The 25,700-nt window shown below is 42.0% G+C and overlaps 1 protein-coding gene across 1 annotated transcript in view; it reads left to right on the plus strand.

Moving 5' to 3' along the window:
• The window catches only part of SORCS3 (sortilin related VPS10 domain containing receptor 3), a 569,369-nt gene that overhangs the window by 421,095 nt on the left and 122,574 nt on the right, over nucleotides 1–25,700 (plus strand). Inside the window, exon 7 of the mRNA XM_021699769.1 lies at nucleotides 6,482–6,600. Within this exon, the coding sequence (XP_021555444.1) occupies nucleotides 6,482–6,600 (119 nt within the window). The remainder of the gene's footprint in view (nucleotides 1–6,481; nucleotides 6,601–25,700) is intronic.

A 25,700-nucleotide genomic window follows, 5' to 3' on the forward strand; every position in this document is an offset into this window, starting at 1 on the left:
CATCATCACTGTCATTATCATCATCATCACTGTCATTATCATCATCACTATTGTCACTCATCATTATTATCATCATTATCATCTAGTCATCATTGTCATTGTCATCATCATCTAGTCATCATTGCCATCACCATTGTCATCATCATCATCATCTAGTCATCATTATCATTGTCATCATTGCTGTGATCATCATCTAGTCACCATATTCAGTCAGGGTGAGTTTATTTGGCAATCGGAGTAGAAAGAGTCCTGAATGCAGTATCCGGAGTTCTAAGGTGTTCAAGATCACTGTGATTTGTAAATAATCTGTAACTGCCAGATGCCTCCTGTGCCTTAAGAAAGCAGGCGACACTAGAGTTCTCCTTTGGGCCATTAGAAGTTTCACAAAAACTCTAGAACCATAGGGGCGCCTGGATGGCTCAGTTGTTAAGCGTCTGCCTTCGGCTCAGGTCATGATCCCAGTGTCCTGGGATCGAGCCCCACATCGGGCTCCCTGCTCAGTGGGAAGCCTGCTTCTCCCTCTCACGCTCCCCCTGCTTGTGTTCCCTCTCTCGCTGTGTCTCTCTCTGTCAAATAAATAAATAAAATCTTAAAAAAAAAAAACAAAAAACTCTAGAACCATAACCACAACAGGCAGGAATGGAAGCTACCTTTTTCGATTCGTTGATTTTGTTTTTGGTACTTACCATGTCTCGAGAGCCTTACAGGCATTTGCAGCAGTGTGGATGTCCCGCACACGGGTTAGCCCCACTCCTCAATCAAGGAAAAGGCGGCTTATGGAAGCTAAATAACTTTTCAAAGTTTCCTGGAATCTGCTTGTTTTTACTTATTTGCATCAGAGAATTAATGTTATTATTCAAAATAAATAGCTCCTGGGTATTTCTCTAAGAGAAGGCCTGAGGAGCTGATTTGCTTTTTGTTCACGATTTTAATGCACTTTTTCAAATTTTGACAACATGTATATTACCCAAAGGGATGGAAGTTGAGTGAATCATGGGAAGTTTCTTTCTCTGAGGTGGCAAGAGGCAAGATGGCTAGGATAGTTTGAATATTTAGTAATCTCAAAGGCAAACCATTACCATAAGTCACAATATTATTCAACATAACAAAAAAGTTTAGGTTTTTGTTCTCCACTTCCTGGAACTTCAGGGAGTGCCTGACACTTGCAGCTTCATGTACACCTTGACCCACTACAAAAAGGAATGAATCAGTCAGTCTAAGACCACCCCTTCTTGCTATATGAGACCTTTGGCCCAACATCTGCTACGTGGGAAGGCGTGAAGGCTGGATGCACTAGGGAGATGTTTGCATCTTCCCTAAAGGGTCTTCCAGTGCTAGAGCTAATTCCAACAGGGCCAGATATTTCTAAAGTTACTGAGTAGATCCCTCTATTCACATGCAGGGAACAAAGCCTTTGACTTTTAACTTTTCTAAGTGAAGCAGTGACTACACCGGGTCTTCGAAATACACTAGGAAGACATTTGACATTTAGAAATACTTTAATCATCAGGGTAATGATTGACTCTCAGCCACTGGGGAAATCACTCTCTAATTTTCTTACAGAGTTATCCAAATGAGTTCTTCATTCAATCTGGTCTTCCTAGTTTTTCATTTGAGAACATTTCAAAGGAAAGGATAGAAAATACAAGTTCAAGGATATGGATTAATCAAAGTTAATCCATTAACATGTGATTATATAGTGCTTTCCATGAGCTTTGCCTACCTAAAAGACCATGTATAGTTTTTACTCCCTTTCCAGGAATTCCCTTCTCCATCTTAGCTGAACACAAAGGCTGCCTCCTCTTTTAAGTCCTTCTTGGTTATTCGAGCTCAGACATGTTTTTGTTTTTGTCTTTTTCTTGTCTGCACACCCAAAGTACTTCAAGAAATTAAACAGTGATATAATTTTGGAATATGACTACTAAGAGAACCTGTAATATGGCCTTTTGATTCTCCACAGTCAAACAGAACATTACCTGTTATTATTTGAAGATATGAGAGAGGCTGAGTGTTAAATTTCCTTCTATTTTCATAACAAAGAGATAACGTTTATTTATCTTTTAAAATGGATCCAACAATGTGTTAAGCATTTTCATACATGATCTCATCTAATCCTGACGACAGTCCTTGGAGGCAAATGCTGACTTATGGGCATCTCACAGATGAAGAGCCGTGCTACTTAGTCAAGGGTGATCAGCAAGTAGCAGGTTCAGGATTTGAACTCAGCCCATTCTAGCTTCAGAGGCTTCGCTCTCAAACACCATGCTACGCTCAAGAGATCTGACCTTCAGGCATCTGGAGTTATTATTAAAAGCAAATGAAAAGGCCACAGGTGTTGGAAGCCTAGTTTGGGATTCAAGTTAAATGACAAATATCTTTCAGTTTCATCTTTGAATCTCCATGACTGTATCCGGCCTCATTTTAGGATAACGTCCAAAGCCCGAATTTGAGAACTTTCACAAATGTGAGGTTCTTGGTGTCCCCTGCTCACCTTTGACACCCAGAGTCCCTTGTCACCCTCAGTCACTTCCATCTGGTGGCCAGGCCTACCTGGTAATTTATTCTCCCCATTCCCCCCCGTTCTAGGTTCTCACCAGACATTGGGCGCCATAGCACTTACTATCATGTCTCTGTGTTTTGAAAAATAAAAACATTGAGACTTCTAATGTATGAGTCCAGCTAAAGACTGCAAGTCCCCTGAATTTTAAAGTGGATTTGAAAAATTCATTTTAGAGTTGCTTTCCTGTTAAATTGGACCTTTCATTCCATGCTGGGCAGTGGCAAGCAGGGGGAGAGCCAAGAAGTAGGATGAGTTTGCACAATAGCTCACCTGCTGTGGGCCAAGGTTTAGGTAGGTTTTGGTTTTGTTTGGGGTGGCCTTGAGTACTCTTGGTTCTTTTTTTTTTCAAAGTGTCCAAATTTGAGAGTGAATAGTAAACAGACAGGGGAAAATGAGCCTTGGCAGGGGGAGTACACGCAGATGTCCTCCTGTGTGTACCTTTGATTCGCCGTGTAAGGAGCTTTCTGAGACCCTGGCTGGCAAGAAGGAAGCAGGTTGTCATGTCAACACTTGTGGTTTCTTCCTATGTGTTTACTACAGCTTTTCGCTGGGTTTTAGTGCCTTATTCTAGGAGAAAATTGCTAAGGCTTTGTGGGTCCAAGAGTATTCCTGGTGGGCAGGCCATGGGCTGCCCGGCCCAGCCTGGGCTCCTTGCCTTCCCTCACCCTCTCGGCCAGAAGTGGAGAGCTAGGCCACTCCTGGCTCTCTCTGCGAACAGAGACAAAGAGGAAGGCACGGGCAGGCTGTACTTACAGAATGGCAAACAATCTGGTCTTGCTAATGGGTCAGGGAAGAGGGGGACGAGGGTCTGTCTCTTCTCTGGAGAGGTAGGTAGGAACCAAATTACAGAGTAGAGATAGGGAATGAGCAGCTCCTAGGGGGTATTTGGATGTAGGCTTGTTTTGTTTGGCTATACAGTGTTTGGCCTGCACCCTGTTTTAAATTTAAAATAGCTGTCCATTTTTTTAAGATGTTATTTATTTGTTAGAGAGAGAGTGTACGCACATGACCCAGGGAGGAGCAGAGGGAAAGGGACAAGCCAACTCCGCACTGAGCACGATGTGGGGTTCGATCCCACAACCCTGAGATCATGACCTGAGCCAAAATCAAGAGTCAGACACTTAACCAAATGAGCCACCCAGGCGCCCCTAGCTGTCCATTTTTTAAAAAATCAGGCAACTTCACCTTAAAAAAATAGGGACAGTTAGATTTATAAAACACAGAACGTCTTATTCCTGCATGTCAACGATCAATGGACACTGAGGAGCAGCTTCTCCTTGAAGAGTCCAGTGTTGGCCATTTTGCTGCAGTCCCCAGCACTCCTAGGTGATCCCTGACACCGAGGCTGTGCACCAGCTGCCATTTGTCATATTCGTCCAGCTCATTTTACTCCTACACAGGATTTGTCTGGCTCCTTAGGCATTTGATTTTATTAGGCTTCTTGTAAAAAGCCTTCCGTTCTATAGAAAGACATTTGGGCTTTGTCCCAGGGCCCTCAGAGCTGTTTGAAAGCCAGGAGAGATGAGCTCAGGTTTGGGTTTTAGAAATGACTCTGTTCCTTGCCTCGGGCCCATGCGGTGTCCAGTCCATCACGCGTGTGTAGGCTAGTCGTGAGATGGATGCAACAGGCCACACGGGTGAGAAGGCCTCGCCCCAGGCAATCAGCAGGGCTTGTGGAGAGAAGGGGAGAGACTCTGGAAGCACTTCAGGGGCAGAATTATCAGGGCTAGGAACCACCTGGATTATATGGCACGTGGAAGAAAGAAAAGGGAAGAGGCTTGCGCTCGTGGGCAGATGATGCGAGCGACCGCTAACGGAGAGAAGGAAGTGGATGTTTGACGTGTTCGGAGTAAGAATACCAACAAAAATAGACTGTGTTCAGCTCTGGACACTCAGGAAGTTGGAATATAGCCCATAATGAATTCATTTCTTACCCAAATGTGTTTCTTTGTTAAATTAGTCTCATGTGTATAAATAAATGTGTGGAATAGCTGGCTACAAATAATGTGATCAGCCCCCTCCTAGTCAGCAGGTACACTTGTCTTGCTCCCTGCTGTATTCCTAGTACCTGAGCAGTCCCCGGTACATTCCATGTGTACAAGAAGGGCTCGGTGAAGCCACCAGTAAATTAATTAATTAAAGATAAAAGGGGATAATTTAAAGTACTCGTGGTTTAAACTCAATTGTTATAAATTTTTGCTTAGTTAAGGCTTTTGCTTTTATCTCTGCTGCCTGCGAGCTGCACATGATACCTGTGCACACCTGGGCACACATTCCAAGGAACAATCGCATGAGATGCATATAGTGATGAACGTGGTTTTAGGTGATAACAGAGACTTCTCTGCTTTTAATACTAAAATGATTCCTAACTTTTCACTATTTTTAAATACTGTTCAATTAAAACCATTTTATTTTATTTTATTTTTTATTTTTAAAAGACTTTTATTAGAGAGAGAGATCACGAGAGAGAACGGGGATGGGGGGCAGGGAGAGAGAGAAGCAGACTCCCCGATGAGCAGAGAGCCCGATGTGGGGCTTGATCCCAGGACCCTGGGATCATGACCTGAGCCAAAGGCAGACGCTTAACCGACTGAGCCACCCACGTGCCCCAATAAAAACCATTTTAAAAGCCAATGTACATACAGGTTTCTTCACAGAGACTTACCTGTAGTTTTTCCTTAAGGAGCAAATAACTGAGTGGATTGTCTTTCTTGGATGACCCTGTGATCAGAATGAGAATGCATTTTATAGTCAAAAATTTTTCCCATTCAGCTACAGCTTCTGCCATCATGTTCCTGGGTTGCTTGAGGGGCTGTTCACCTGCTGAGATCTTCAGAAGATCTGACAAGTAATCATACAAGTTTTATAGATTTTATACAAGTAATAGGTGAATACATTCTAATTGTAAAAATAATAAAGATGTATATAATATAAAAAGCAAAGGTCCCACTTCAACACTACCTCTTCGAGTCCATTCTTTTCCTCCACAAGTAATCATAGCTAATTTTTTATGGGTTCCTTTAAAACTTTTTTCTATGCACAGGGGCACCTGGGTGGCTCAGTCGGTTAGGCGTCTGACTCTTGATTTTAGCTCAGATCATGATCTTGGGGTTGTGGGATTGAGCCCCGAGTTGGGCTCCGTGCTCAGTGTGGAATCAGCTTGAGATTCTCTCCCTCTCCCTCTGCCTTTCCCCTGCTCTCTCTACTTTCAAATAGATAGATAGATAGATAAGTAAATAAGTAAGTAAGTAAATAAGTAAGTAAAATCTTAAAAAAAAACCTTTTTTCTATTCACTGTGGCACAAACCTATACATTTATAAAGACAAAGCTTTTGGGGACTTGAATTGTATCATGCTATCATATTGGCAAATATTTTGTCAAAGGTTATTTGGAAAGGAACAGGGACCTTAGAGAAATCAGCATGTGAATGTTTCTCTATTTAATTCTTTTAATTGCAGCTAGCCCTCTGTAATATGTGCACCTTGGTTTATTGAAATGTTCAGGGGCATTTAGTCTGTTTCTGATTTTTCACTGCTGTGAACAATGCCACAGTGAGCATCTTTGCCCTTGACTCTTTGGGAAAATATATGAGTATTTCTCTAGAAGACATTGTTTGCGTTAAAATTGCTGGTTTGAGGTATGCACATTTGAAATTCTGATAGATATTTCCAGTTTGTTCTTCCAAAAAGCTACACCAGTTTACCCTTTTGCCAGTAGGATGTAAGATTAACTCTTTCCCCACTCCCTTGCCTCATCTAGATATTGCCATTTTTAAAATTATTACAACTCTTGTGAAAGTGAGTGAAATCTTGTTGTTTTAAACTGCATCATTGATTTCCCATGAGGTAGAGCCTTGGGTACTGATGAGAGCCTTGTCACCATATTTGCCCTTGTGTCTAAGTGCTGCTCTCCCTTTTCAGATGCTCACTACCTCACCTGCAGGATCCAGGAATGTGCCGAGACCACTCGCAGTGGGCCTTTTGCCCGCTCCATTGACATCAGTTCCCTGGTTGTTCAGGATGAATATATCTTCATTCAGGTGAGTCCAGAAAATGCAGTCAGTGGTAGAGAGGGGATGCTCAGGTGATGTCAGGAAAATGAGGGCGGCTTTCGTGCGGTTATGAAGATGTGGAGCTGGGGTGTGGTCCCTCCTTTGCTGCTCTGGTGACCCGTTCTCTGGGGGGATCCAAGACTTCTGGTGAAAGATAAAGGTGTTATGGGTCAGTATCATGTACAGAGGTCTTCATTGGCCCACTGAATCCTCAGTTGGATTGCTGTTTTATTATACCAAAATGGGTCTGGAAATGACTAGGATGTGGTCTAGGGTTTGGAGGTTACTTAGAGCCACAACTCCCATGGGATCTGACTTTAAGTAGTTTATCAAAGCTCCATTCCATCTCTGTCCAAAGTGACCTGTCTAACTTGGGAATGAGAATCTCTAAGAACTGAAGCATCGCTAGGATTTTCTTTCTAGAACAATCTAGAACTCACTGAATTTTGCCCTCCCTTTCCAGTGCTGACTACTCCCTGATATGTCCCGAGTCCAAAATCCTACACTCCCAAGAACTCTGACTCACAGAGAAAGCTAGATGTGATTCACATTTATAGACAGGCAAGGGAAGCCTTGTGTTAGGTGTTGAGTTTCCCTGGAAGGAAATGCAAAGAGCAAAAATGAGGAAAAACAAAAGGTAAAAGGTGATGTTCCACCAAGTGACTTACTGTGTGTGTGTGTGTGTGTGTGTGCACGTGTGAAATCGAACTTGACCTTTGACCACAGCTTTGATTTCCCCCACTCTGCCTTCCCACCCTTATGCTGTCCATTCCTTTGCAAACTGTTTTCTATAGGAACCTTGATCTTTGGAATCTTCTGGAGTTTGGTCAGACCTAAGCACCTGAATGACTTTCTCTGCCCTACTCCTGGTCTCTTAGTCCAGCTCAGCCCCACTTCCCCTTAGCTGGGGATGCCTCTCTTCCTCTGAACCCTTGCAGCTCTTCTTGTCTGCCAGTCCTCTAGCACATGGGCCACTAGGAATTGTTACTTAAATCTTAGTGGATTTGTCTTCTTTCTAAATTGCATTTTATACTCTCTGAGGATAGGGAGAATATTTTATACCCACATTTTACTCCTCATCCTTGGCCCTAACAAGAAGCCTTTGCAAATGCAGGGTGCTCACTGACTACTTGTTGTATTGATAAATTGTAGACGGAGGAGCTGCTTCTTTTAAAAAATTAGTTGTGTAGACTTTTGAGGCCTTGTAAAATACAGGAAAAGTAACCAGCCATTCAAAAACCAGCTTGAAAAAGGGAGGGAAAGAGAGGTCTTTGTGGCTCAAGAAAATCCCTGTTTCTTAGTTTGAGTAAAAGCCAAAATCTTCAGAATTTTTTTTCCTACATCTTGGCAGGTCATTGGCGCTATTATTTCCTTAATCATGAGTATGTATTGAACACCTACAATGCAAAATAAACAGTATTAGGCATAACTCTCGGTTTTCTCCAGCTTTGGCCCTTGGCCTTCTTCTCTCTGCACCTGGTACTCGCTGTCTGGGAGATCCTGTGGTCTGAAGTACCGCCTCCATGTCCTGATGACTCTCAAGTCAGGGCGTTGTAACCTCTGCCCTATACTGCAGATCTTTATGTCTAATAGTCATCCTGGTATCTCAACTTGGATGTTGCACAGCTAAAATAAAATCAACGTGTCCCCCTTGAACCTGACACACTGGTGGCGCTACCCTCTACCAGGTCACTCGAGGTAGAAAACTACAGGTTTGTCTATGTCCCCAAATTCTGGGAATCCAAGCTCCTGCTCTTATCACCCTTAGTTATTTCTCAGATGTTTCCTTTCATTCCATTCCCATTGCATGGTCCCAGTTTGAGGCTTTATTATTTCTTTATCTCTATTTAAGTGTTTTCAAGATAGAAGCACAGAGATGATTTGTGAATTTACCAATCTGATTGCCCTTTCCTTAATGCTAATACTGCACATAATGATGAACATGGCAGAATCGTTTCTGGGAAACATGACTTAGAATTTAAAATGTTCAGATTTTTTAAAATTCATTTTTCCTTTTATTGCATAAAGTTTTCTGTAACTCTGCCGGCAGACATCCAGGTTTTTTTTTTCTAACTATTCTGAGATATCTTTTATTATTATTAGACTGGAAGCCAGTAGAAGTTTTTTCTTTCATAAGCATCCATTTTTATTTTGTTTCAGAGAGATATGAGTTCCCATTAATCAATAAAGTTTTATTGATTGCCTGCTACATTTCAGGCCCTTGTTCTAAGAGCTGGGGATAAGACAGTGAACATAATAAAGTTCCTGCTCAAGTGGTGTTTATATTCTAGTGGGAGAAAGGAAAAACATGTATATATATCCATATATATCCATATATATGTGTGTATATATATATACACATAAGTAGATGTGAAAGACTGTAAAGAGTAGTGATTGAGGGCGCCTGGGTGGCTCAGTCGTTAAGCGTCTGCCTTCGGCTCAGGTCATGATCCCAGGGTCTTGGGATCGAGTCCCACATCGGGCTCCCTGCTCCGCGGGAAGCCTGCTTCTCCCTCTCCCACTCCCCCTGCTTGTGTTCCTGCTGTCGCTATGTCTCTCTCTGTCAAATAAATAAATAAAATCTTTAAAAAAAAAAAAGAGTAGTGATTGAGATCCTAAAGTTTGAAATCCGATGGCCAACATTTATTCTGACCTCTGCAGGCTACACTTTAGCTGGGTGACCTTGAGCTGTGCTTCATTTGACTCATCTATAAAAAGAGGGTAACTACAGTACTCACTTCATGGGTTGCTGGGCAGATTCTATTTGTTAATTACATCTGTAAAGTGCCAAAACAATGCTATTTAAATGTTGCTCTCTATCTTTCTATCTATCTTGTGCTATCATCTATTTATCTTTTTACAAAATATATCAGGCAATGATAATGCTCTGGCTGAAAATTCCTGAGGAATGTGAATGTTAGGTACCTGTAGGTGTTGTTTTATTTAGGATGACCCGAAAAGGCCTCATTCGGTGAGTGGCGAACCAGGAGTGGGTGGCAGAAGTCAGCAGTCAGAGGGGGACATAAAGCCAGGTGTGTTGGGCCTTGTACTTTCTTGAGCCCCATATGAGGATGTGGGGTGAACAGGTAGAGATTTGAGACTGACTTTTGGAGCAGAGGTGGTGGGGAGGCCAGGGCTGAGGATATAGGTTGGAAGGACGTCAGCATATTGATGTTATTTTTGAATTGCAAAATCGAAGTCACCAAGGGAGTAAGTACAGACAGAAAAGAGAAACAATGCAAAGACTAGGGCACAGGGCACTCTAATATTAGGGAGATGAGAAGGAAGGAGTAAACGAGACCTTGTCACAGAGTTTATAGAAATAGCCACAGGATAGACCTAGGGTACTAGATCCCACAGGACCCTGAAGGCTGTTTTAAGATTGTTTTTTGTAACCATGAGAGAGATGGGAAGCATGGAATAACAATGCTCCAAATAATGCAATAGGCCAATACTCTTGAGAAAAACATGGAATTTCATCAACCACCAAATAAACACAGATGAAATGCTATTATTTGCAACTCTAATTTGGCTAAGTTTAAAACACAGTAAAAGCATGGCAGTGGGTTACACATGAACAGCTGTGCCTACAACAGGTGCAGATGTGTGTCATTCGGCCAGCAGTAGCTAATGAATTCTTTCCTTCTCATAGGTGAGATTGGCCTTCGGCATTGATCAGTATGATAGCCATGGCTTAGTTCTGGCAGTGTATGCCTAGTTTTTAGTTAAAATTGCTTCTTTAAAAAAACTCATTATACGGTGATTTCCTTGCTTTCCTGATGCTGTATTTCTTTGATAATTTTGAATATTTGTTCTAGCTACTTAACTTGATGAATTTAACAGAGAATCTTCTATTTTTGGATTATATCTATTGATTTCCTCTTGTGCGCAATGATACAATTTATGGATTTCCACACATTTCTCTTTCCTCCCCTCTCTCTTAAATTCGTCCCCTGGTTTTGGATGGTTGTATTATCTCTTTATTTGCTTTTCTGTCTTAAAATATAATTCTTTTAGACTTAAATATTTTATGAAGCATGGCTGAACAAAGGTAGAAAAAAATAGCCTGTGTTTATGACCTGTATCCAACTCCAGTTTTGTTAATTAAATCGTTCAGAGCATTCACATTCTTCTGTGAACCATTATTCCTGCATTTATTTTGATTTTAGTGTTACAGGTAAATCTAGGCCCTTTACTATAGGTTTCCTATTTGTTTCTTGGTTGTCTTCAGTTTGTCCTTTAGTAAAGTTTTCAAGAAAGGTGAGTTCTTGAATGTTGAAAATATGTTTGTTTCTCCCTCTGGGCTATAAAATGTGTGTCATTTGCTTTCCATGAGACTTTTGCTCTATTAATTTATTGAATCTTACTGTGTCAGGCCAGCCTGATATTTTCCCTTTTAGGTGTCCTATTTTTTTTTTTTTTTTTTTTTGCCCTTGATACCTAAAAGTCCTTTTAAAAATATATATTTGAATACTGTTTACTTTGTTAGTAGATGTTTTGCAGTTGGTCATACTGTGTCAGTTCTTTTTCCTGAAATGTAAGTCTCATTCAGTTGGTTCAATTTCCCCTTCCTTTCTAATTTCTCAAAAGTTTCTGATTTATATTTTGAAATATGTATTGTATTTCAGTTTCATTATTTTGGTTCTCATCCTCCAGGACACTTAGGATGTGTACAATAGGCAGGAAAAGCAAAGGGGAGTCATCATTTCTTCCCTTCTAATCAGTTTTAACTCCCTGAGCAAAGTGATATTAAAAAAAAAAGTCTTACCCACATTGTTCATGAATGAGTAGTTAGCAGTGTCCAGGCTCCTTTTTACATTTTTTGCTATTATGGTTGAACTTCTTTCCTGAACTTTGCCAGCTTATATTTTATGACTTTTTGTTGTCTCAACATATCTACCCTTAGCTCTTGTATTTCTACTTTGAATTCTTCTCATACAGAGGTGATCTCCTCATCATACAGATTATTCTTAATCATAGCAGTGTGGTCACAATTTTCATTTGCTTCATGGGAGCAGTTTTTATTTTTCTGTTCCTTTCCCCCTCTTATTTTGCTGTATTATTTTATAATTCCTGTGCTGTTTTCTTTTATCTTTATGTTTTTAATTATTATTTGTTTTTTTCATGACATGAGCTCTTCCTGGACAGACTGTTTGAGGAGGTTCCTCTTGGTGATAGACCAGAGCTCTGTTTCAGCATAACAAGAATCTTCTTTGTTTCTCAGTGAGGTTCCATATAACTCAGATAGTTTGTCTGTGAATGGGTTCTTCACATAAGGTAAAACTGCCTGGTGGCTTCTTTATCCAGCCACACCTCTCCAGCTTCTTGAAACTGCTCAGTTCCCAGAATAGACCCACTGCCAATTCCTGGGCCACAGTCCCTTGGCCAAATAATAGATTGGAGGGAAATACCACCTACCCAGATGCCCTGATACCTTCCTTGTGCAGATAGCCCTCCAGTCCAAATAATAGATTGTTAGTTTTGCTCCTTGGGAAATGTCATCTTTAGAGAATGCTATTTCTGTGGTTTGATCCGAGGTTTATAGCTGTAGGCATTTTTGCCCTGGTGCCTGTCTGTAACCTGTTTGTTCTTCACTGAATTTGGCTTCCTTTCCATATATATTGTGTTTCAGGGTTATATTTTCATTGAGTATAGTGTCTGTACTTTTATTTCTTGTTTTTCTTGTTGCTCCAAGGTGATTTATGAGAGGAAAAAGGAAGCACCATTATTACTTGGCTATTTAAAACCATTTATAAACCTTTATCATATATTTTCTGAAATGTTGCAATAGCTTGCTAACTGATTTTCTTGTTCCTAGACCTGCAACCCCCACCCCCAATCCATTTGCAGCACTACTTCCAAAGTAATTTATTTAAAACAAAAATCAATGTCCCTGCCTTCAGCAGCTGCTCATCACCTATAGGTTAAAATCTAATTTCCTTAACATTGCCTACAAGGTCCTTCATGATCTGGGTCCTGCATACTCCATCACCCTCATGGGAATTCCTTAGCCACTGTGGCTCCCTATATACCTCTCTTGTTATATTTTAACCTTCCATAAACACTAAACCTGTTCAGTGTCCATACACACACGATGTCATTTGTTGCCTAACATGCCTTTCTTACATGAAAAACCTGCTTGGAATGTCCCTTTACTAGATAAACTCATCCTTAGATTCAATTTAGGCATTGCTATCTGTAGAAAGTCTTCCCTGACATCCTCAATAGGGGTTGCACGAAGCTTCTTTGCTGACTACTTACCCATAGGTATTATGTCTCCCCAGCCAGGTCTGTAAACTTTAAGAGGAACAGGACTATGTCTTACCTATCATTGTTTCTCCTGCACTTAGCATAATGACTGGTACTCAATAAATGTTTGTTGAACTGAACTGAACTGAGAAGATAAGACACCATCCTTTTTCTCAGGGAATGCAGTTATCTTTTTAAAGCAAGGGAATCTTGTTTCTCCAACTAACAATATAAGACAACTTAGGGTAATTGGCAGTTGTTCACCACATAAGAAATGACCATATGTAGAATGTCTCTGCATTTTTATAAAACTGCTGTCCGACAATTATCCATTATGCTATTCAGTACCATTTTTATATTCATTCATTTAAATATATTAAAATACAATCAGCCCAGTGGGGAACACAGACAGCTAAACAATTATAATGTGGCGTGATGAGAGCTGTATTAGTGCAAAGCACATGTTGCTCTTGGAGTAAGCAAGAAGAGCTTCGGGAGGAGGGTTAGTACAAGCTTCCCGACAAGGGAGACTAGGAGTACCAGTTAGGTAGGTGAAGGAGAAGGAGCATTCCAGGCAGAAGGGAGGCAGACATAAAGTTAAAAAAGTGAGAGAACATAATGTACTGGGACCTTTATCCAAGGACAGGTGTAGTTGTGGGAGGGAGTGAAGTGGCAGAAAAATCAAGTAGAAGGTTGTCCAGGTGAGGTGAACCTTTTCTATTTCCTTTCATGAGATCTGGGTAACTTCGTGTTTCTCTCTTTACAGTGCTAAGAAGCTCAGAACTAATTTTTTGTCCATTATAGCAGCTTCCCTGCAGCTAGCTGTGTGGTATTATTCTTCCTTTCTCCTACTGGCCATTTGTGATCACGTGGCTGCTTTCTTTTACCTATTTATTTTTTGTTGTTGTTTATTGCTTTTTTTAAAAATCACTGGAAGCCATCTCAGAGAAATTTCTGAAATCAGTGTGAATTTTTAATCTTTTTTGGAGGGTCTAAGTTTTGAAAATTGAAATGGGGATCAGGAAAGGCTTTATGGAGAAGGTCAGATTTGTACTGCAACGATTAATATCTATCTCAGAAGCAAGGAAAAGGCAGGGATTCCTCATTCTGTTCATTGAAATAAAGCTGCCTCAGAAGGCTTTTGTGAGGGTAGAAAATCCTCGACCAATAGTAGCTTCTCCTCCAGGGTTTAGACCCACAGATTTATATCTGCGCAAGGAAGCTATCAGGGCATCTGGGTAGCTGGTATTTCCGTCCCCTGCCAGCAATTTACTAAAGAATGATCTCAAGAGAAGCAGCTGTCATGTGTCAAGGGTCAGGTCCAGCCTGCCCCTCGTGGGTGACATCTCCAGGGAGCTCCGCTAAGGCAGAGCTGGTCGCTGAGGACTGTGTGTTTTCTGAAGGATGCTTGCAGTGGCTCCAGGGTTTGGCTTTTAAATGGGAACCTTGAGGAGCCACTTGATTTTCTTCTTTGCCTACAGTCTGAGCAGCTGAATAATAGCTGGGTGGGCATAAAGGGCTCTGGTGGCTTTGGTTTTTCATAATTTTAAGGGATTTATCCACTTGAATTTTCTGGTTTTGTGGAGTATTGATATCCCTTATTTTGTTTTAGTGCCATCAGACACCTACAACTGAGGAAAAATCTTATAGAAAAGGATGCCAGTCGATCCCCTCAGTCTTTCCAGCCTTTTTTGCCAAATGTGTTTTTTGGCAGTTTTTACATTGATTATTAGGGAACTTGTCTCAGGGGCTACCGAAAAATGGAAGAAGGTCTCTGGCCCTCTTAACCCCAACTTGAATAGAGTCACTTAGCTTTTGTTTGCTCTGCATGTCAGGGTTCTTAATACCTTTTTCATTTAACAAAAGCCATCTGCCGCTAAGACATGTTTGAAAACCACTGACTTTCTGTAGCACCGTTGGCTCCATGGGTCAAAGGTCAGATGTTTTTGTGTGTGGACAACTGAACCACCAGGGATTCAGGTGACACACAGTCCCATTTCCTTTCTCTGCAAATTAATAAATAATACGTATGTGTGTAAGGCAAACTTATTTATCCATGAGTGAGTCATACACAAATGTATATGTGTTCGAGAGTAAAGTTTAAATAACCAAAAACCCAGGTAACCTCTTCATAATAAACTTCCCATGACATTCATTTTGCATAAAAAAATTCACCCTCAAAAAAATTTGCCCTTCTAAAGGAAAGCTCCTCATGCCCAGTTATTTCTTTTTTCTAAACATGATGAGTTTTGATTCTGTATCTTGTATGTGGTTGAAGGGTCCACATACTACTCACATGGCTCCTACAGTTTAGGAGAGACCCCAAGGTTCTGCCTCACCTTTTATTGTTCTGTTGACAAAGAGGTAAAGGTAGTCATCTTGATGGTTTTGCTTGAGGGGACCTAGTGTTTGGTCTCCTGCTTTCAGCTGAGCTGAAGACGTACAGAACACTGTGAAATCTGTTAATCTGTCAATGCCTTTTCTGTGCAGGGTGCCCCAGGCCTGGGGTTTCATAGTGAAATCAAAAGGAGCTAATCCTTCCCAGAAGAGCCCTTGTTTTAATGGGAAAGTGTCTGCCTGAAGTGTCTCCGTTCCACATGGATAAAAGAGGAATCGGCTTTCCTCTGTAGGGGCGGGGGGGGATACAGATAAGTTGGTTTCTATGTTCTGAGCCAAGAAGGTTGGAAATCCTGCCTTTTCTCCTTATGGAGTAGCTTTTCTAGTGATTATCCTGGAGAGTAGGTGGTTCAGCAGTGGTAGCTTTACAATCCCTTCAGTGATAGGATTCATGCCCTGGCTATTAGGGAGTGTGATGAAGAAATAAGAACAGAGCCTTTAATAAGCCATCTTAAGAGAATTGTGTGTCTTCATTGAACTACATGGAGCCTGGCCTCAGCCCTCTTCATGGCACATGATGTGGCCTTCAATGTAATAAAGATTCATTCACTCACTGAACAGAGTTTCATTGTGAGTGCAATTGTATTAAAAAAAAAAAAACAGGTCTGATATAGATATCTAAAACACAAGAGACAAACACAGATCCATAATTAAGATATGAACAAAATACTCCAGAGGCATGGAGAAAGCAGAAAATTCAAAGGGAAGGCCATCCCCACTCTGCCAAATCCTTCTCAACATCCACAGCTAGACCAGTATCAGTGTATAGATCCAACTTTCAACTCCTGGTAATGTTGTGTCGATGTAGGCAAAAAAGTCCCCTCTGTAGCAAGGAATCCTGTGGGCGGAGCAATGAGATACAGAAGAGGGGTCCTGGCATAATTCCAGTAAGTAGAGCCAGTCAGTAGTTTGGATACAAGTTGCTATTGTTCAGAGTTGAAAGGTGTTGTAGAAGTATTAGCAACTGGTAAGTACTAGTAGCTAGTTAACAGATATTTCTTGAGGTCCTAGAAGTATGCCAGGTGCAATTGAGCATGACAGGGCTGGAATAAAAGACGTTGTGCCTGCTCTCAGGCAGTTTATGGTTCAAGTAGCTGGTGGTCTGATGTGGGGCAGAGGACCCTGAACTCGGGGTTATAGTCAGGGTTCTGCCACCTACCAGCTGGGGAACATGGGGCTGCTCACTTGGACTTTGAGAACACTAATTTTCCCATCTCCATAGAATGGAAGGATGCCCCTTGCCCTTCCTAAATTGAAAGGTTTTTGTGAGGATCAAGGGAGATACTAATGGCTTTGAAATGCTCTGAAAGCTATAGAGCCCTATCAAATGCTAGAATCAAGAGATTAATCCACATGCAAAAATCAGCCTCCCTACTTTTGTGTATGCACATTCTCTTTTAAGAGTTTTTAGGGGCACCTGGGTGGCTCAGTTGGTTAAGCATCTGCCTTCGGGTCAGGTCATGATCCCAGGGTCCTGGGATCGAGTCCTGCCTCTGGCTCCCTGCTCAGCAGAGAGCCTGCTTCTCCCTCTCCCTCGGCTGCACCCCCTACTTGTGCTCCCTCTCTGTCAAATAAGTAAATAAATAAAAACCTTTAAAAAAAATAAGAGTTTTTATAAGCCGGTCATGGAAAAGATTTCTAAATCTTTCCCCCAGATTCATTTTGTAATTATTCATGGATTCAGCTCATGTATTGACATACGTGCTTGATAAAATCTTCCCACATACCTTCCATAGTGCTAGTTATCAAAGAAACCAACTTCTCATGATAGATATGTGACTGTAGATATGCTGGGGTTTAATTCTCTTTCAAGACTCTTGTACCTTCTTGTAGCATGTTGGTCCCCAACTCCCCTGGGTGTTGATGGTTTAGGTTCCTGGTTTAGGCACCAGTGTGGGAGGTAGCAAAGCCTCTCTGGCATGGCTCCTGTATCCTGAATAGTTCCCTTTCTGACCGAAAAAAAAGCCCTGAGGCAGAAATTAATAGAGTGTAATTATTCAAAGAAAAACTATTTAGCAATATTTTAAATGATGTTATTTTGGCCTTAATGGGAGAGATTTGAATGTTAAATAAATAGCAATTTCATCATTAGGGACACATTTACAACACAGGAGTTTAAAGGAAAATGGAAGAGTTCCAGAGACAGTCTTCAGAAGAAATTCAGTAAAGACATCTTCAGGTGAATATTCGTGAAGCACTTTCAGAATCTTAAGCGAGGTGTTTTCAACAGCCGGCACTAATGGAGGTTCTTTAAATAGCACATTGCTGGGATGTGTCTATACAGACAGTGATTTCGGTGGCTTGATGTAAAAGTGACTGCTGGTATTTGAAATCCTTCCATGAATAAACACAAATTAGTGAACTGATTGGGAAGTTTCGATGTTTAGTTGATCTTGGTGTTGAAGAGGTGCTACCTCGCGCCCTCTGGCTCATGTTTGCTCGGCAGCTAGCCGTGTGCAGAGGGGACGTAGTGTCACCTTGCTTCCGCTGCACTGTGAGCCTCTTGCTTTTTGCTCTGGGCTGATTTCTCCCCAGATGGGATGCTGGCGAGAGACCCCTTAGCCATCCTGGGGGAGATACAAACCTTGCAAGTACAAAGGTGGCAGAATCCTCTGGGCCAATTAGACCGGGAGTCGGGAACCAGTGGATAAATACTCCTCTCTTCCTGTCAGGAGGGCAATATGGAGCCTCATTCTCTGTGGGTCTTCATAGGGTCCCCAGAGGGATGGAGCCCCAGTTACTCATAGTAATAACCAGTTCAGTAACACTCCTTGGGATTTTAACTGCTTTTCCTCCCTCCTTGTTTCCTACTTTCTAGTCCTGCCACTTCTGTTCCCTAGGATCATTTCTCAACCACAAACAAAATAGCCCCCCACCGAAAACAAAACAAAACAAAATAAAATTACCTGTGTAACAGCCATTGTCTCGGGCTCTACATTTCCAGGCAGAAGGAACCCAACTCAAGGAAACTAAGAGACTCTCAAATTTATTGAACCCCTACTGAGTATCCAGTATTGTGAATAGATTGAACTATCCAAGAAAAGTAGAAAGAATCATCTTCATGCCCATATAAAATTTCTTAATCCAAACACTCAATCCCATCCCTTCTAACTTCTCAGGGACCTGGCTTTACCTATTATCCTTCTTCCCCTATCTCTTTAGTGTATTCATTCTTATTTCAGACTTCCCATCAGTACTGAAATATTCAAAATATCTACTCTCCTTAAATTAAAAAAGAAAACAAAACTTTCTTTGAACCCCATGTTCCTCTCTATAAATATTCCATCTTTCGTTCACAACCAGATTTCTTAAGAGCTGTCCATATTTATTATCCCATTTTCTCATTTCCTTCTCTTTTAACCCACTTGAGGCTGACTTCTGCCTTGTCCACTCCATTGAAATTACTTCTGCCAAGTTCATCAATGATGTCTTTGAATTCTATCCAGACAACACCTCTCCATCATTCATTTAGTTGACCCGTCTGCAGCCCTGGGGTCTCTTGCCTGCTATGCTTCCCTGAGCACACCCAGCTTTGCTCCTTTCACATTGTGTGCCTCAGCTTCTCCTCCTTCCTCTCTGGCGTCTTCTTCTTCCTCTCCTACACGGGGGCCTCTTCCTCTGCCCACCCTTTAAATATGGGCTGTTCTCAGAGCTTTTTGTAGGTTCCCTTTCTCTGCTCTCTCTGAGCAATCCCATCTATCTCCTTGATCCTTCCAGCATGGCATCAATGACCATCCAGATGCTGACGATTCCCCAGTGTCTCCTGCTGAGACACAGAGGCTCCAGGAGGGGCTCTTTATTTACAGAAAGCCCACCAATCCTCGAGGCTTGGTGATCTCTTTGCTCCATTCAGGGCTTTGCTGTGCACGTCCCTAATGAATGATGAAGACTTGTTTTTCCCCAAGAGATCTGCGGAAGCTCCATGAAAGTTACAATCCTTGTTACTTGCTAGGCCAGCACAGCAAGGACTCTTTTCCCTTACTCTGAGAGAATTGTTCTGTCATCTGCCCCATATTATAACACAAGTATTTGCTTTCTGGTAGTACATGAATGGGATATGTCTAGCTCCTGGGTGTCAAATTGTTTTCATTTTGTGTATCACCTTTGGGTAATTAGTAATAGCTGCATAGAAGGCTGTGTTGTTGTGGTTCAGTAGGAAAGACTGCTGCTGTTAATTAGTAGTGTCTCCATGGGCATGAGAAGGAAGAGTCGTGGCATGGATGCTGTGTGCAGTATATTTTATAGGAAGGGTGGCGCTCGTCATGTTTAATTATCCAGGAGCCTCGTATGATTCAATGCAGCCTGTGCATTCTGAAAAGCGGTATGTTGTCCAGCGGACCACAGGGGTTTCTGTAATTCAGCCCAAAAGAGTGAGATCAGCCACACTCAGTCTCTTCCACGATTTGAAAATCTGCAATTTCCTGGTTTCAAAGCAGCGATGCATCAGAATGCTCTTTCCATATAACCTCACCACCAGTTGTTACCCACCCATCAGCCAGCTGAAAGAATGGTTGCCACGATTGATTTGTGGTGTCTGATTTGTGTGATTTATTTCCTGCCAAATGTATGACTGCTAAGTGTGTATATTATTTTTTTTATTCTACTTTAATCTTCATAGGATCTGGGTGTGTTGGTTATTATTCTCGTTATTGTTTAATGGAGAATTCCAGAGAGGTTTAGAGAATCCCCCTTTGTCCTAGAGCTCAGTGGATGGCAGGGTCAGGATATGACATCAGAGCTGCCTGGGCTCATAAGGGATGGCAAAAGAGGACAGTAATCTATTTCTCATTTCGTTTTCCCAATCTAAAGATCTTTACATTAACCCTGCATAGCTGGTTTTCCCAGAAACTTTTCTGGATGCTGTAAAAGTGAAAAAGAGGCAGCTGTTGCCCCCGTCGTGGTGGACACCAGGGGCAGGGAAGGCTTACTCCCTCCTTGTTCAGTGCACTGTTTGTCAGGATCTGTTTCAATTTTGTTTCAGATCAGAAACTTTCTGCACCATTAACCCAAGGAGGGCTTAATGGGATTCAGTACAATGTAATCATGCCCGCACCTATGAGAGTGGTCCCTCGGATACACTTAGAGGATTATTCAAACACTCATCACTAGGGTGCAGAGGAGGGTGAGTGGCAGCATGGTTAATCATCATTACCATCCCCGGCTCCACTTTCTTCAGCTTTCCCCACTTACCTCGTACCTCTTGCTGTGAATTATCCAGTTTCCATCATGTGCTTCTGGGCACAGCTTCTCTTGAGTCCCATCCCTGGGTGCAGAGGAGCTACTGAATCATGACCCAGCTGGGTCTCCCCATTGTCCTTCCCTTCCAAGTCCCAGTAAGTTCCCCACACCCTCTCTTCTAAGCAAAGCTCCCAGGAGCATGCCTTTCCTGGGGCCTTCCCCTATTAAAGATAATTGTATTGTAAAAACGACAGTGCTAATAATAAAGGCAGTTGGGCTGTGGACTGAGAAGACTATTAAGTCCACTCCTCTCCCCATTACCATTCTAACTAGGATTCAGATCTATTTATTTCAGAGTTTCAGCTTTTAAAAATTTTAATCGCTCTGCCTTTAACTCTCTATCTAGCTAATGGGGTAAACAAATGCTTTGGATTTCTGCAAGCAACTTTTATGAATCTGATTCTAAAAGCCCCCCGTGATCAGTCAGAACTAAAGTCTTTTTGGAGTTTAATAGTGGCAGAGCCAGTGGCTGGTCAATCAGCTTAATTTGATTGAGCACCTACTATGTGCTCCCGGCTGTGATAGGTTCTGTCTGAGACAGAAGGATTGACCGTCTGTTCATTCATCCATTCAACAAACATTTGTTGAGCATTTAATGTGTCTCTGTTATTCTAAAGAAGGGAATATAATGGTAGACAAGACCGACAATGTTGTTGTCCTCTTTTCGTTTTAGACTAGGTGAGGGGGTAGAACTCTATGGCCTGACACTTGCCCTGAGCAATGTTCAAAAACTCTTGAGAAAGTGCTAGGCTTTTTCTCAGAGTAAGGGAGACCCATGAGGCATGATATGATCAGGGATGCTTTTCTGGAGAAGGCAAGGTCCAAGCTAGGTCTCCAAGTGGAGAATTGACTTGAGGAGTCTAAATTTAGGACCAGCCAGTGTTCTAAGGAAGAGACCCTTCCGTGGCAAGAGACAGTGTGCCACAGGATGGGCTGGGCAGGTCAGTGGAGGGATGGGGGTGGGCAGTACAGCATTCCTGGGTTTAAGTCTGGTCTTACCATTAACTCACTCAGTGACCCTGGGCGTGATCATCACCTTTGCAAAACAGATACAGGTGGAATGGATCTAGTTAAAGGAGCATGAGGGACTGTTTGAACTCTCCCACACACTCAGCCTCTTCGTCACCCATTGTGGATACCTCCAAGGCATCACTGTGGGATTCCAGAACTCCATGGAATCCAGTTTGGAAGGCAGTGGGGTGTATGACTCCAGAGTTTCCTTCCAACGCTACCGTTCCGCAAGTCTACTCACTCTCCAGGCTGCTCCATTTAGTTAAACATGGACGGGCAGGGGACTATTATTCAGAAGTATTTCCCAACTTATTTCTGCAGTGTCAGAAGCAAAACAAAAGATATTTAGATGTAGCTAATCCCTTAAGAGAGTTGCTGAACCATTCTTTCCTCCTTTCCTTTCACATACATCTACTGAGGGCACAAGGTGAAGATAGTGCCATAGATGAAAAATTAAAAAGCAAAAAAGTAAAGGTTCCTGCCATGGGGGGGGTGGTTAGTCTAGTGAGAGAGAGATCATACATATGCAGAACAATGAAGAAGAAAAATAATTACATGCTGTGATCCATCAGTGAAGAAATAAACATAATTGCGAGAGCTGATGATAGCAAAGAAGGGACTTCATTAATTCATTTACTCTATCGTCCATTAACAAGTATTTTTGGAGTTACTGCTATCCACAAAGCACGGAACCCTACTTCGGAGCTTTGGTAGTGAACGAGACAAACCCCAGTCCTCATGGGAGTTTACAATTCACATGGATTCTCATCTCTGATAGTTATTAGGAGGCAACAATAAAATAAGAGCATAAATTAAGAGAAAACTATGAGCATGTGTGCCTGTGTGTTTGTGTGCACACACACATGTGTATATGCCTGTAAAATACCTCCCGATTTTGCTTTTGAGATGGGGACATATGAAGTGATTTCGTGACAGGTGGATCCGCGCGCACTCTTCCCTCCCCCTTTCTAAACTGGGAGTCAGAAGGTCTGAACCGAAATCAATCCCAGCAATTTATTTTTAACTTCTTTCTCCTTAGCCAGGATTGATTTTTGTCTTTGTGATCAATGGCACAGAGAATAGCTTCATGGCCCGAGCAGCTGTTCAAGCGCTGGGTCTGGTCAGCCCCATATCTATCAAACAGAACATTAGAAGCCGATTATGGAAGTAATAGAATGAAGATGTTTGAAGGATGGGCCTGATTACCCCTGCCTTCCTGTGAGGAGTGCCTGCAGGCAGGGGGCTGCAGGGCTGGGAGACAATGGGACACCTCCCGCCTCTCCCCAGTGGGCAGAAGGGAGCGGCAGGAAGTAGGGAAGGACAGGGAGGCACTGGGGATTCACCTTCCCTTTGCCAGCCTGTCTCCCTCCCTCCTTTCCTTTTTAGCTCTCTCTTTTTCTTCCTCCAACTCTTTCATCTTTACTACACCAACTGCTATTTGATTTGGGTCTGCAAGTGAAACATCTGTTGCAAAATAGAAAAAAAAAAAAAAAAAGCTGATTGGCTCTTTTCCTCTCCATGCTTCTTAGGCTTTAAAGTTGTCTGATTCTTTCATCTGTATTCTCTCCTTCCTTGTTTCCTCTAATCCAGTGTGTATGTGACAGGACCATGAACTTAGCCACTTCCCCTCTCCCTCTGGCCTTGTGACCTCTAGAGGCCAGGCAAGATTGCTTTCATCTTCTCCCCTGAGAAATGTTTCCGGAAGGGACGCACACCTTGTTATAATGCGCAATGGTGATTCCTACGAACGCAGTTAGAATGGGGAGTCTGCAGCCCCCAAGGCCTTCTGTCCGATTCTCCGGAATAAACGTGTGCGGTTTTACTGCCTGCCATGGGTGGCGATTGCTTCCAGATTGCAGTAGGGAGAAATAATCAAAGTGCTCTTAATATGATTGTGTTTATTATTTCATTCTGCGATGTAATTGCTTCTTAGGTATTCTGTGTGTGCGCGGGACGGAAGGCATGGGAGTGGCGGCTTCCTTACTTCCTCTGAAATGTCTGATGGGAGTCCTCGGGAAGTTGATTAATAGAACCCTTCCGTATAAGAAACACTATAATTCTCAGCATTTTCTTACTTAAGATTTGTCCTCTGCGTTCGTCTGTGATTTTTACCTCCTGGCTAATTTTCTTATTGAATAATCTGTAGTTCTTGTGGAGTCAATTACATATAATGGTAATAGCTAACACTCACTGAGTGGCTGGTGTGAGCGAGGCATAGTACTAAGGCAATTTGTTGTTATGACATCCTACGAGGGAAGTCCTACTCTTACCTCCATTTCACAGAAGAGGCACAGAGAGGTAAAGTCCTTTTCCTAAGATCACACAGCCAGCAAAGAGTGGAGCAGAGATTTTGACCTGTGCTTCCTGATACCAGTACACTCGTTCTGCTTTTTAAATGAGAGTCAGAGCCTAAATGTTCTTATGTTTTGAGCCAATTGGGTCAAGACATATGTAAGGGGCAGTAAGTAGGAGCAGAAACCTTTAACACAAAACATGTTTGTGGAGTCATTGAATGACTATAGAAGAAATGGCAGCAGAGAATCTTAGGATAGGAGTTGAAGAAAACCCTTGTGCTGAGGAAACCAGGATCCTGGATGTGAAGGAATGAGAAGCACAGGGGCATGAGATTCTTGAGTCCCTATTTTGTGTCTGGCACAAGTTGGACCAATATGTTGTGAGTATGCCCACCCGTTTTAGGATGGAATTGAGATCTGGAAGCAGTTAACTGCTTTTCCCAAAGACCCCTAATAGCCAGTACGGGTGAGGGAGGTATAGAATCCATGTCTAGGCTTCTGATGCAAGGCTCTTTGTGAATTTTCACAACAAAGAACTAAATAAGTAACCAAAAAGGCTCAGAAAGATAAATTTCTGGTAACCCAGCTATAACTCTTGGGCATTTTCTTGAAGCAGATCTACGTTCTTGATATGAAACACCTCTGCAAAGAGAAACAAATAAATAAATAAAATCTTAATAAGATTATTGAGCAGTGTGGTGTAAACTTTTTATTGGAAATGGTCAAGCAAAAACAAAGCACAGTGTTTATGTCAGATACTGCACGGCAAAAACACTTAATAAAACCTACACACACCCACTGTTTCTTGGCATTCCTCTGAAGCACCACTTCGGGAACCAATGACCAGGGACCCACCCTCTTGGATCTCGCTTCCTGCAATCTCTCCAGATTTGCTATGATCTTTTTCTTCTTTCAAGATCCATCCCCACCTTATCCCCACCTTTTCTCTCCATCCCTCCCTTGGTTATGTAGGACACTTTAATCCATCTTCAAATCCGTCATCCCATTCAACAAACAGAAAGTCTTTCAGTGTTGAGAACCCATTCTTCTCCAAAGGCAGTGGGAGTGTCAATAACATTACATACATATATATGTATAATATGTATAATATAATACATTATATGTATGTATAATACACACACATGCATATATATATGTATGTACTCTATATTACAGGGTGTGTGTGTGTGTGTGTTGTGTGTGCACTGATTTTATGGTGATTCTAGAAGGAGCATGAAAATAAGTGGAGTAAAGTACTATGGTTCTGGGGGGTATTTCTCCAGCGCCTAGCCTTTACCCTGCCCAGGGTACCAGAGCATCATCACTGGTATTATGTTGTCATTTGTGCATCTTATATGTTAGGCTTACTTTTTCAAAGAAATGGTAAACTCCACGAGGTTGCAGTCCTATGACTCCCATGGTACCTGATACAGCCTGGGCACAAGAGTGCTGAATAAGTTTTTGCTCACTGATTAGTATATGCAACATATAGTAGAATTGGGACCAGTATCCATCATGAAATGTCCAAACGTGAGCAGTGTTTAAGGAATGATGGAAATTTGGCCAGACCCTTAATTAACATGTGGATTCAGCAGTAGGTAGAGAAGAACATCTTGTAATCTGCTTCTCTGTTTCCCCCAGGAAAGCACACTCTCTTATCACCATGTTGTGTTGCCAAACACTCAAAGGAGTATTTGATGTAAAATCATGACCCACTTGTGAAAACCCATGCAATTATCTCCACTTCGTCTTTTTCTGATCTTGACTCAGCAGACACAGACTGAAGCAGCCTGGCAACATGAAAAGAGCCTGGGGATTCAAGGCAGACGTTCTGTGGTTGGCATTGAGCCTCACCTTTTAGTAACAAGGTGCCCTAAAGTCAGACCCCTTAATTCTGAA

This window comes from Neomonachus schauinslandi, chromosome 6, assembly GCF_002201575.2.
Source record: "Neomonachus schauinslandi chromosome 6, ASM220157v2, whole genome shotgun sequence".
NCBI classification, from domain to species: domain Eukaryota; kingdom Metazoa; phylum Chordata; class Mammalia; order Carnivora; family Phocidae; genus Neomonachus; species Neomonachus schauinslandi.